Source organism: Motacilla alba, chromosome 1A (assembly GCF_015832195.1).
Source record: "Motacilla alba alba isolate MOTALB_02 chromosome 1A, Motacilla_alba_V1.0_pri, whole genome shotgun sequence".
NCBI classification, from domain to species: Eukaryota; Metazoa; Chordata; class Aves; order Passeriformes; family Motacillidae; genus Motacilla; species Motacilla alba.
This window is the reverse complement of record NC_052031.1, coordinates 48,361,329-48,373,264: the sequence shown is the minus strand read 5'-3', so window position 1 is coordinate 48,373,264 and position 11,936 is coordinate 48,361,329. Positions and strand designations below refer to the sequence as shown.

General features: G+C 47.2%; 1 protein-coding gene across 1 annotated transcript; it reads right to left on the bottom strand.

Moving 5' to 3' along the window:
- Positions 1–322: 322 nt before the first annotated feature.
- On the bottom strand, positions 323–6,866 carry POLR3H (RNA polymerase III subunit H). Its single transcript, XM_038153763.1, has 6 exons — positions 6,535–6,866; positions 5,225–5,321; positions 3,530–3,616; positions 2,485–2,548; positions 1,663–1,870; positions 323–1,179 (listed from the first exon to the last, which is right to left on the bottom strand). The coding sequence occupies exons 1-6, from the start codon at positions 6,643–6,645 to the stop codon at positions 1,126–1,128; spliced, it is 621 nt and encodes a 206-aa protein (XP_038009691.1). The 5' UTR covers positions 6,646–6,866; the 3' UTR covers positions 323–1,125.
- Positions 6,867–11,936: the final 5,070 nt, after the last annotated feature.

Genomic DNA, 11,936 nt, shown 5'->3' with positions numbered 1-11,936 from the left:
GGTGAAGCAGACCCACTATCCTAGGGAATTACAGCTCCTTCCTGCCAAACGTGGCTGGCTTTGTAATTATGTGCAACATCACTCTCTTGGCAATGGGCCCTGCATAGATTTTACTCACTGTTTTGTTCCCTCCTTTCCTTGTACTGCTGTCAGGGAGGGTGATGGCAATTGTTTGTCATTGGCTGTTAGCATAGAGCAAAGCACTGGCCTCAACTCTGTCTGCCTTGAAATCCAAGTAGCTAAACTGCAGGAGGCAAGTGTTTTCTTCCTGCTAGGCAGGAAGCTAATAGTTTCCCCACAAATTGTACAGGAAGGCAGGCTGTGTGGTTTTTACTGTTTATTCCCTTTACGGTATTAAAACCCCCACAAATGAGGATTTAGGTTGCTCAAAGCAGCCTTCATCCATTTCAGTCCATAATTTCATATTTTCAGTCAAGCTCCTGCAAAGTTTAGCTCATTCTGCACAAATACAGCCCACCCAAAAAAGACATTCCATTCAGCACAATAAGCAGCCTGTCGTTTTCCACAGTGGTCATCTTCACTAAGCCTGAGTTACTTTTGGGTAAACTGTCATTCCTGTTCCGTCTGGCTGACTTGGTGAAGTTTCCATACTTAGCAGAACATCACCACCACCTCCCCTGCTCTCTCAGCAGAGCATTTTCCAGGTCTCCAGAGTACCACACCTCTACTAACTCAAGCCTTTTGCTGTGTCTTCTTCAGTTCCTGTCAAGAGAAGGGCAGATTTCTACTCCTCTGAGATCAAGGAGTGGTACTTCTCGATAGGTATTCTCTTCTGCCTTTACTCACTAAACTCAACTCTTTCCTTGATTCAGGCAAGCAAAGACCTCCACCATTTTCCCTCTGGGGCAGGAGACCAAAGCTCCAGCTGAGTTTGTAGCTGCTGTGCTCAAGGCTTTTTGTGCCTTTAAATTCACTTCTGCACATCAGTGAAGACGTTTCTTGAAAGCAACTGTCTCTCTGTGGCAGCTTGGAAGCTGAAGGGAAAACAGAATGGCAGATCTAATTTCTTATTCAGCTTCAGAAGAGCAATGAGCACCAGCAGGGTCCCATTATCCCCCAAACATCCACCGGAAAGACTTTCTGTGGAGCAGGCTCTGACGGCAGCTAACTGTTTGTCCACCACGACAGGAGGCCCAGGCCTGGCTCGCTGATTGATCCCTGCTCAGAGAGAGAAGACGAGAGCACGCAATTGTAAACTGCATAGAGAACAGAGGAAAATGCCTAAAAATGCATCATCTTTCCCATCTAAGTACGGAACACAGTTGCCACTGGTTCAGGTCCACCTTTCTCATGCATTGTACTCGGGTTTTATGCCAGAACATTGCAAGGAAAGACCGTTCAGCTGCCACATAGACCTTGATGTGTTACTACCAGCTCTGTGCTCTTTATGCACACACAGTTTGCTTTAAATCAGCCTCGTGGGGGAATCGCCAACAACCACGAAGTGTTCCAGTGGAAACACTCAGAAAACAGAGCAACCACGAGAACAACCTCATTTCTCCCCTTTCCCACTCCTTTCATTTGGTGACTCTGCTTCATGGTCAGCTTAAAGCAATCAGTTCCTTGGGAAAGGGGTGCTATTTTAGGCACTGAATAAACCACAACACTCACAAAGCCGTGAGAACTAATGCACATAGTTACCACAAGAGTGTAGGGCGCCTCTTTCTTCTGGACTTCTTCTGCAGCATTTGAAGTGGAAGCCTCTGCAGAGCTTGGACCGGTTGGTGACGTATCAACAAACGTCTCATCCACGACTCGGAAGCGGATCTCTTCCCCAATGTCCATATAAAGGTCATGGGCCCCTTCTTCTGTCTCATATTCCCACACCCACACCTGCTCTGCTTCATCACTGGCCAAGGATTAAGGAGGGAAACAGCATTGTGCTTGACAGATCACTTTCTGACAGTTCTGAGAATAGGCTCGATTCAAAGCCTTTTCACAGTTATTTCCCAAACCGCAATGTGCCGTCCCAGGTCATTGTCTGCACAGCCCAGCACTCCCATCTTTCTGATTTTCCTGCATCAAGCTGTATGCTGCTTGTCTACACATCCCCCAAAAACACCCAGCAGCAGAAAAGACCCCCAAACAAGCAAAACTCCTCAGACCCAAGACAACTTCGCCTACCCCACTGAAGTACATCAGACACACGTGTATGCAGACATTACATGATACGGTAAAACCTGCACTCGATCTTCAGCAGCGGTCAAGACTGGAGGCAGGGATTACAGCTGGGCAGGGGACACTGCCATTTGTTTCTATCAGCAGGCACAATGATCCTGCAAAACCTAATGAGCGTGAGGGCCTGTCTAGCTGTGATAACAGTCTGTGGGACCTGCCCGACAGAGGGGCTCAGCTTCTGCCGCTGAGCACCTTCATTGTTGCAGTGGTGAATGCCTGTTGGGCCAGCACTGCACAATCTTTTGAAATTAAGTGGTGAAGTTATCAACTGTGATCAAAGGATACAACTTAGCTGGCTGCTGCAGGGATTCTGGTGGGATGACAATATCATCAAAGAATCCAAGAGAAACTGCGGAGAAAATAATTTGGTTAAGACTGAAACAATTCTTTGCAAATGATGTTCCACAGTGATTCCTAAAATGCATTTCCAGGCTCATTTTCCTTCCTCTCTCAGGAAGGACATTGAGATTATGCAGGAATTATTCTTTGAGCCACAACGCTCAATTTCAGTTGGCAGCAAAGCAACCACTCAGCTGAAAGTACATACAGCAACAGAGGGCACAGTCTTCGTGCCCGCTGGGAAAGGAAAAGGTTGTTTGGAGCAGGAATGGAAATGAAAGCGTTCCAAGAAATGAGTCAGATGCTATAGAGGTCTGTGACAAAAAAGAGCTTAGAAATCACAGATGTAGTACGTTAAATAAAGACTGATATAACGTTAGAACAGCCCCCACACCCCCCTTAAGATTTCATGATGTTGAATTTTATCAGGGAATGGACCATGCCCAAATTCAGCAACAAAAGCAGCCAAGGTAACCTTATTGTCCTAATTTAACAACGGAGCAGCAGAGCTCCCTTGCATGGAGGACTCCGAGAGGAAAGGAAAGCAACTCATCAATTATATATTCCATGACTCTGGCAGCACTTTGTGCTCACAAAGACATTTCCCTGACACCTTTTCAGGTGCAGGATATGAGCACAAATTTGCACAGCACTATAGGAAAGATACATCAGACCAACACAAGCCAATAGTTCCACTTTGAACAAAACAAATTCTGTTAACTGAAGCAAGGAAAGGAAACCAGTCTATGCTCCAGACAGGTTTGCCTGTTATTCTTGGGCAAAAGGAAAAGGGAGTGAGGACAAAACCATCAAGGTCAGGGGAAGCTGCCAGGCTCAAACTACCAATCACCCTCAGATCAGAGCAGCACTAGAGGCCAGTAGTAGCCATTAAACCAGCCACAGAGAGCATTACTCCAGCCAAAATCAGTGTCTCAGCAGACCCAAGCACTCTGCAGCTCACGTGTCCCTAATGTCAGAAGTTGCAGTTTACCGTGGACGCCATCCTGACTGCAGCTTTTAATCTGTCCAATCAGAATCTCATCCAGGAAGGGATGGAAGACCACATAGCGGAAATGCACTTAAAAGAAAACACATCATTAATGTTATGTTCATGTTAGTAAACTACAGCCCTCCCACAGGGTGGCAGCCATTAAAACAAAATCCAACATCCTATATGCCCTCTAAAACACCCAGTTTCTTTTACAACTTCTTTGCAGGCACTGATTAGATAGAAAAACGGGAATAAGAGTTCTGATTCCTAACTGGTTTGTACAAATTCTGGCAGCAGATGATCAGCAGTGTCCTGTTCCCAGCTCCCCAGTTTTGCAGAGTTCACCAAAAGACAGTGTAAGATGACAAACATGGAGCACGGCCTCTGATTAAGTTATGATAGAAGCACAGTGCTTCACGGTCAAGAGGATCAGTTGAAATTATACCTTCTCGTAAGACTTCTGCCTTTTATCTTTGTCTGCAATGCTGTATTTTGTCTGCAACGCTGTATTTTCATTCAATGAAATCTTTTAAATCAAGTGTTATCAGGTTAAACAAGGTTCTCTAACATAACTGGATTTTTCCTCCAAGCTAGATAAAATGTTTCTAAGCACATGGCATTTATTATTACAAGAATGCTACACTAAGACAATCTCAGGCAAAGGATGCTTCTGAGAAATTTGACATCACTGCAGCTGTACCTCCTCAGTGCCTCTCCTTTACATAAAACTAGGCAATGCATTATAGAAAGAGTTATTACCAGGCACAGGAGGATTTATCAAAGTGCTACCCCAGATTCTGAAAGCAGACTTTTTTCCCGAGCTCAGAGAGAAAAGTTCTCTTCTTTCAGTTCAAGGAGTAATTCTAAGTTGAGAAGCTGAATGGAGATTAAAGCAAGCAAGAAAGCCCGACATCCTCCTTCAGTATTAGAGAAGCTTTTATGTGCAGGAAATGAGTTCTACTGGAGTTAAAATTCAGACCAGGGAAGGCACATATTGCCAGTGCAGCTCCCTTCTAACAGGAGATACTTCACGAGCTCAGCCTGTGATTCCACACTGTAAACTGAAACTAGAAAAATGCATCTCTTACCAGTTTAAACCTTTATTTTAACTTAAAAAATGAAATTTGCTTTTATGCACATCCAGTTTTACTCAGATTTGGCAAGAGTTAAAGTAGAGAAATTAGTAATTTCTTATTTTAAAAAAACACTAGAAATGTATGATGAACCAGATCTGTCTAAGTTTCAACAAAAGTGTCATAAAACTTCCAGCCAATACAAGAGCATTAAATGCTGTGCAAATGCTATATGTAGAAACAGGTTTCACATCCTAGCTAGGGAAAATAAGCCTCAAAAAGAAAAAATATCAGAGAAATGCAGACCAATTATTACAACTTATTTTCTGTGGGCAGACTTTCAATAATTTTTCAACTAAATTAACCCTTTCCTTACCCCACACCTATGGCTCTAATTGTGGAACAGAGATGGGCTGCTGGAGAAGGCAAGGACTGGCTATTCAAAGCTGTATTTGTACCCAAAATGGCAAAGAAAATAAGAGACTTTCACCATGTTCCTCTTGCCCCTCTAGCAGGAACACAGTTAAGGCTGTGAACTTAAGGCTGTTACTGAACTCAGCTTACATTTCCAGGTCATTAATTAACCTTCTGCAACACACCATAACCGAGGAAAAGCACTTACCTTTGGTATGTGATGCACCATCCCCAGGAAATATGTATGAATCTTCCAGCTTTGTGATATCATACAGACAGATGCAGAGCCCAACATTGTATACGACCTGATAAAAGAAATAAAAAATTAAGAGCAGTAAATCAAGCAACCCGCCAGGTAAAATCAAGCAAACTGTGGAATTCATCCATCATGCACACCTTTTCAAAAGGCAGCAACAGAGGGGTGGCAAAATGGGACAGAGTCTGTTTTGGAACACTGCCTTCAACACCACCAGCAGCGAAGGGGAGCCCCAATCCAAGCTGTGGGAGCACATGTTCACTGGCACTGGAAACAACACTGCTACAAAGAGAAACCCTTGGGGAAATGGTCAGCGGTGAGAGAACGTGAGCTGCCAAGACAGTGAACAGCTCCCCATCATGCACCAGCCCCACAGCTTGTCCAAATGCTAAACATGTTTTTTTGCTAGAGCTACACTCTCAGAAGCCTCCAGGCTTGCCTTTGTTTTATATTATATTAGCTCTGGGGAGACATGAGGCAAACTCTTGGATTCTCTGCTACTTCTGAGACAGCTTCACTGCCTACAAAATCTGAGGCATCTACCAGTCATCAGTGGATGAAGAAAGCCTTTTGCTGTTCATAACCTGCCTGTATAATCTGCTATTCACAACCCTCGACCCCTTCAGGTTGCTCTTTTGAGCTCCTTTCACGTTTACATTTTGAGTTTTGCATTCTTCACGTTTGCATTTTGAGTTTTGCAGCTGCCCTGTGCCATACATTAAAAAAAATTGAAAGCCATACATTAATCACAGGCTTCACAGGGAAACTCTGACCTCCAGGTCCACCAGAAAACACTTTTCATATCCTGCTCCAAAGACCAACTTCTTACTGCCACCATGTATTCCAATTACTGTATGTATTTCAATTACTAAGCACGAACCAAAGCAGCTATTAACAGCAGCTTCATTTCTCTTCCAGTATTACTGTTCTACATGTGTTTATATAGGTCTTTTTCTTGAAATTCCCCACTGGATGGATTAGTTGGCATTTGTTTTTCAGGCTGCACTTTGGATTGCTCCTTTTAACACAAACCAGCAGCTGCTCTCACTTCTCTTCCATGCTCCTCTGCCCCATGTGGTGTCTCAGTATCTTCCCATTCCAACATCAGCCATTAGAAAAATGTCCCCTTTGAGACGATACGTGGCCTTCACATGAGCCCCTGTGACACCTCACCCACGCACCTCAGCGGGCACAAACACAAGGAAGGAGCGCTCGGGGATGTTGCGATGCCTGCATCAACCTTTACGTGACCCACGCTTTACCTTGTTGGCCAATTTCTTGTTTAGCTCTTCAGCAATGGATTCGTTCAGTTTCCTTTCAAACTGCCAGGGAGGAATTCTTACAGTGTCAGTCATCTCCACCAGGACAAACATGGTGGCGGGGTGGGGGGGGCGAGGAGACGCCAGCAGCCAGGGGAGCGGGCGGGCTGCGAGGGGCGGGCTGCGAGGGGCGGGCTGTGGGGCAGCGCAAGGCGCGGCACGGAGCCCCCGGGGCGGTGTCCCGGCCTCAGGAATTGCTGTCCCGCGCGCCCGGGAGCGCCCCTCACTCACCCGCCGCACGCGGAGCCGCGCCGCGCGCCCCGGCCTCGCGCCACTTCCGCCGCCGCCGCAGCCAATCGCGCTCGGCTGGCGGGTCGCGCGCCCTGATTGACACGGGGCGGGGCGGGGCCCCCGCGGCCGCCATTTTGCCCGTCCTCGGGCTCGGCCCCCGCTGACACCGGAGCGCGGCGGGACCCGGTGATGGCCCGGGGGCCGGTGTTGGCCGGTATAAACGTGGAAGGGGGGCTAAGCGCCCGAGCGTCCTTTGCAAGGATGCGGTGTAGTTCCCGCCTTCCTCTCCGGCAGGTGGGTCCCCGGGCACTTTCTCCCGTGCCACAGCTGGAACAATTCCCAACTGCGGTTATTCTGATTTAATTTATCATTTCCATAAACTTCAATCCAGATAGGGCAGCAGAGATCATAAAAGCACAGAAAAGGTCAGATAGGAAGGGACCACGGTGGGGCATCTGGTCCAAGCTCCTTTCTCAAGCAGGGTTGATAAATAACATAAAGAATATAAATTTTCAGAAATAGTCTCCTGTGTGTCCTATGTAGATAAAGAATGCCTGCTTTCTGATGCTTCAGATTGTGTTAGAAAGTTTGTTTTCCAGCCATTTTGGTATCGTGGTCATCCCAAAGTACATGGCACAGGAATTGCGTCCAGAGGGCTCTTGCGTTCCTTCTCCAGCGAGGGAGGCTCCCCAGCCTCTCTGGGCAATCTGTTCCAGTGGCCGGGCACCTGCACAGTCAGAAAGTTCTTCTCCATGGTCAGGTGGAACTTCCTGTGCATTCGTTTCTGCCCCATTGCCTGTTGTCCTATTGCTTGGCACCACTGGGAAGAGCCTGGCTCCAACCTCTTGGCACCCGTCATGTACTGATACACATTGGTGAGGTCCCCTCTCAGTCTTCCCAAGCCTGACCAGGCCCAGCTCCCTCAGCCTTTCCTCGGAAGAGAGGAGCTCCAGTCACCCAATTACCCTTGTTGCCCTCTGCTGAACCTGCTGCAGGAGTTCCATGTCTCTCTTGTGCTCAGGAGCCCAAAGATTAAAGTCTCTGCCCTTCCTTCAGCTGTTTGCCCACATCTCCAGCAAATCTGAGTGGGTTTATAATTCTCTTTGCACCTGGAAGTCCCTCACAGCTGTGTCTGCCCAGTGCTTAGGTCAAGGTTCTTTTCAAGGACAAACTGCCACCATATAGAGCTGCAGTAATTTGTGAGTGTTAATTGCCAAAGAGAAACCAAACCCCCTCGTATAATTTTTGAGGCCTCGGTGCGTTCTGCAGTGAGGGAATCGGTGTGAGGGAGAAGCAGCATGAGGGATGGCAGAAAACAAGGGGGTGTGCTAACGTCTGAGGTTTGTCAGGGAAAATGAAAGGAGGTTGTTTGAAGTGTGCTTAAAAAAAGATCTGCCAGGAAAACCAAACATCCCTGGCTGACAGTGAAAACTGCACTGTCAGCATCATGGCTTTGATGCTAAGGCTAAGTGTGTCATCCCCCACACTCCCCAGCAGCGTGGTGGGACAGTAATGAGCAGTTTAGGTAAGAAATCATTAAATGTTGAGCTGTCTGGGAAAGGGAGGGGGAAACAAAGTTGGAAATACCCTGGTTAGGCCTCATTAAGAAGGTACCTTTCTTGGACAAGGAGGTGTTGATTTCTTCTCAATTACTCTGTTGCATCAGGGTCTATTAGGTTGTGGGGTTGTTGTTTTTCATAAATAAATGTGGCTGATCTGCCCGTGTTTGGCGTGTTAGTATTAAATAGAGAGCCCAGAAACAAGATTTCCCCTGCCACCTGGGAAGAGCAGCATTTTTCTTGGAGCATCTACTGTCTCAACAAGGAGCTCTGCTGCCAGCACAGCAGGCACCACTCCATCAGAACACCTCAGCCCGAATCCCCAGCGTTTCTTGCTCTTCTTGTCCTACTTCAGGGAGCCTTACAAAGGCTCCTTTCTCCCGCACTCCGCTCAGGGCTGCGCTAATCTCGGCACAGCACAGTTTTGCTGGCACACATGCCGCATCCCTTGCTGCTCTGTCCTGGCCTCATGCAGGTCTGCAATGCAAGGTTTGACCTTTATCTAGTGCAGCTTTAGCAGGTGTCTGTAGCTACTTCACTCAGAAGAGCGAATTGTTCTCAACCTGTCCTGATGGCAGGGGAAGAAATAGCTCTGGTATCACACAAGGAAAGAGAACTTAGGCACTGTTGGTTTTGGCAAGGTGATCACTCTGGGTGCTTGCATACGAGAACTGTAGGGTTAAGTAGGGGCATGTGCTCAGGGAATAGTAGACAGAAATGCCTGGGAGAACATGGGAGATGGCAAGAAGTGAATTTGGACAGAGTCATATTATACTTTCATTTCTAGCCCATTCTTGAGCTAACATTTTCCACGCTTCCAATAACCGTGCCCCATCGGGAGCTTTTGGGTGCCCAATACAAAGCAGACACATCTCCCTTCAGCCTTATCCACAGCCCCCAAAAACAGCTGTGTGAGTAGCAGGTCTGCAGGGCCTTGCTTCATACTGTCTTGGGTCCTGTGAGTGAGGTCTTTCGTGTGCTGTAACGTGCAGACGCCAAGCAAGATGTGCAGAATCTCTCTCCTGTATGAGCTCTGTGATTGCCAACAAGGATTGAATGCTGTGGGCCACTCCTCAGTAAGGAAAATGAGATTCCTCTTTTCTCTGCAGCTGTGTATTTCGCTGAAACTTGTGGGTATTTCGATTTCATGCTGGGGAAACTGAATTGAAATGTGTGCAGAGAAAGCTGGTGATGGCAGTGTCGGATGAGCTCCACTGCCTCTGGCATCAGGCTGCAGTCACCCCAGAGCTGAGGCTGGCTGTCAGTGTTTCAGCCTCCACCAGTAACATCCCATGCTGGGGGAAATTGTTTCCAGTCTCACTTACTTTCTTCAGGTAGTCCCTCCCCAATCCCAAGTGGTGCATGCCTGGGCTGTCTACGCATGACAGATGTTGCTCTGTTCCCACCTAGGTTTTCTCCCTGGAGGAATTCCATATTTCATAAGTGCTGTCTTCAATGTAAAAATATAAACAGAAGCCAGATTATGCTCTGTAAAATATGGGTGTTGCCTCAACTCAGCTAATGGTAGTGCTCAGACTTACACTATATTTATTGCTGCTGCTGAAGTGTCTTGCTGTTGGAGATGATGTGAACAGCTTTGTTTTGCTGAGTTGTCTCCTCCCAATAACACTGACATGGTGAATACCCAGAAATCCACAGTGCCTGTACATAGTTTTTTACACATAGCCATAAAGTCTCTAGAGTCTCTCTCGGCAGTGTTGGGGCTTTTCCAGTATCTCAGAGCATGATTCTCAGCTGCTGGGTTGGTTTGTTTTTTTTAAGCTTGAGCTGCTGGAATCCAGGGGTTGCAGAAGAGTTTTTCTGTCCCTCAGAGAAAATACCAGACATTTCTCATTCTCTTGATTGTACAGGAAACCTGGAAAATAATATTTCAAGTTACCTGAAGGATTGGAACCTTTGAGGAAAATGAAAGGAGCCCCCGAATTACTTGGCTTAAGATTTTCTCTGTCCCCGCATGCCCATGGCTCTTGGAGAAAACTGGCTCAGGAATGCTAGGGGAGGTGAGTTATAATTTGCATCTCAACAGTTCTGGCCCTCCTTTGATTGACTCCAAAGGAATTATGTATCTTCTCACATAAAAAGTCCTCCGCGCTCCTGCTTTTTCTTCCATCTCTGCAGGCATCTCTGGCACCCCCACTCCCACTCTCTGTTTGATCAAAGCTTCCCCTCTTCTCCTTTTATCATTTTTAAAGCATGCCTGCTTTAGACTCTCTGCCTCCTCTGCTGCAGCACATGCCCAGAGTCACCTTCCAGCCAAACGTACTTCAAGTTCCTATGCATTTTCCATCAAGAGCCTTTATGTGGGAGAGCCAAAGTTGTCCCCCAAGAAAGGAGGAGCCATCTCAGGATAAACTCAGAGTGTGGACTGAGAGCTGGCTGGGGCCTCCTCCCCTTCTTTTGCCAAGTTCTGAAGGGTAGACTGGAGAGATAAGACTTGTGGTGTCTGTAGGTCATGAATGGGGCTCCTGTTCTGTCCTGGAAAACTACTTGAAAAGCCACAAACAGAGTGTGATGGGCAACGGCAGAACCCACTGGCACTTGGAGTTTCAGTGCTTCTGGGTGGCCTTGCCATGGGCTGTTCTCTTCTGCCTGTGGAGCTTTTTTCTGCATTATAATTCATTGACAGGAGAGAGACAAGTGCTTTGTGATCTCATCCTTCTGTCAAAGCCCTTGGGACAGCCCCATATCAACTCCCAGTACCGGGATGGATGGATGGATGGATGGATGGATGGATGGATGGATGGATGGATGGATGGATGGATGGATGGATGGATACAGCCAGGTGGAGCAGTTGAAACCCTCTCTCCTGACTCTGTGCCATGCCTCGTGGTTCCCACACGACTTGTGCGCCACCCTGCAGCCCTGAAGGTTGTTGTGGAACAGGTCTAGTTAGCATCACCGTGTTCAGCTACTTAGGATGTATCAAGGAAAAGTTTAAGGAAACAAAAGCAACCCACCAGCACCCCATGTCACAGGATGCTCATAACAGCTCCCTGCAGCACTGACACTGCATCATGGTCGTTTGGGGTTGTTGTAAATTTTATTCCAGGATCACAGGGATTTTCTTGGTAAAGTGCTGATATTGACTACCTTTCTACTCCAAAATTAGGTTGATATCGTCTAAATCCCCCCTGAGTTGTGCCTACCCAGTCTGTTCTTACAGCCTGCAGTGATGGAGACCGTGGTGCTTGGCCCGGCAATCTACTTGAGTAATTAACTGTCTGTTCTGTTAGAAAATATTTCCTAATGTCTAACATCAATCTTGCTCTTTGTAATTTAAACCCCATTACTCCTCACCCTATTCCCCAATGGAATCAGCAAACGATTCTGCCCTCGTCCCACTGCTGTACACCCTGGCTAGAGAAAGTCTCAGGCCAATTTAGGGCATGGCCTCTGCCCGCAGAGGAGGCTCCCCTGAGCACGGTCCCACAAGCACGGGGGAAAACAGAAAGGAAAGATCTTTTGGCACAGTGCACTGATAGAAATGAGACCCTTAGAAAGCACTCGGGTTTGTGATGGCTGGCTATGAGCCCG

Excerpts from the sequence above, each read along its gene's own strand:
- POLR3H (XM_038153763.1), bottom strand. The coding sequence starts at position 6,645 with ATGTTTGTCCTGGTGGAGATGACTGACACTGTAAGAATTCCTCCCTGG. Across the intron at positions 3,617-5,224 it reads TGGTGCATCACATACCAAAG|TGCATTTCCGCTATGTGGTC; the intron begins GTAAGTGCTTTT and ends TTTTCTTTTAAG. Across the intron at positions 1,871-2,484 it reads CTGCAGCAGCCAGCTAAGTT|TGATGAAGCAGAGCAGGTGT; the intron begins GTATCCTTTGAT and ends ATCCTTGGCCAG.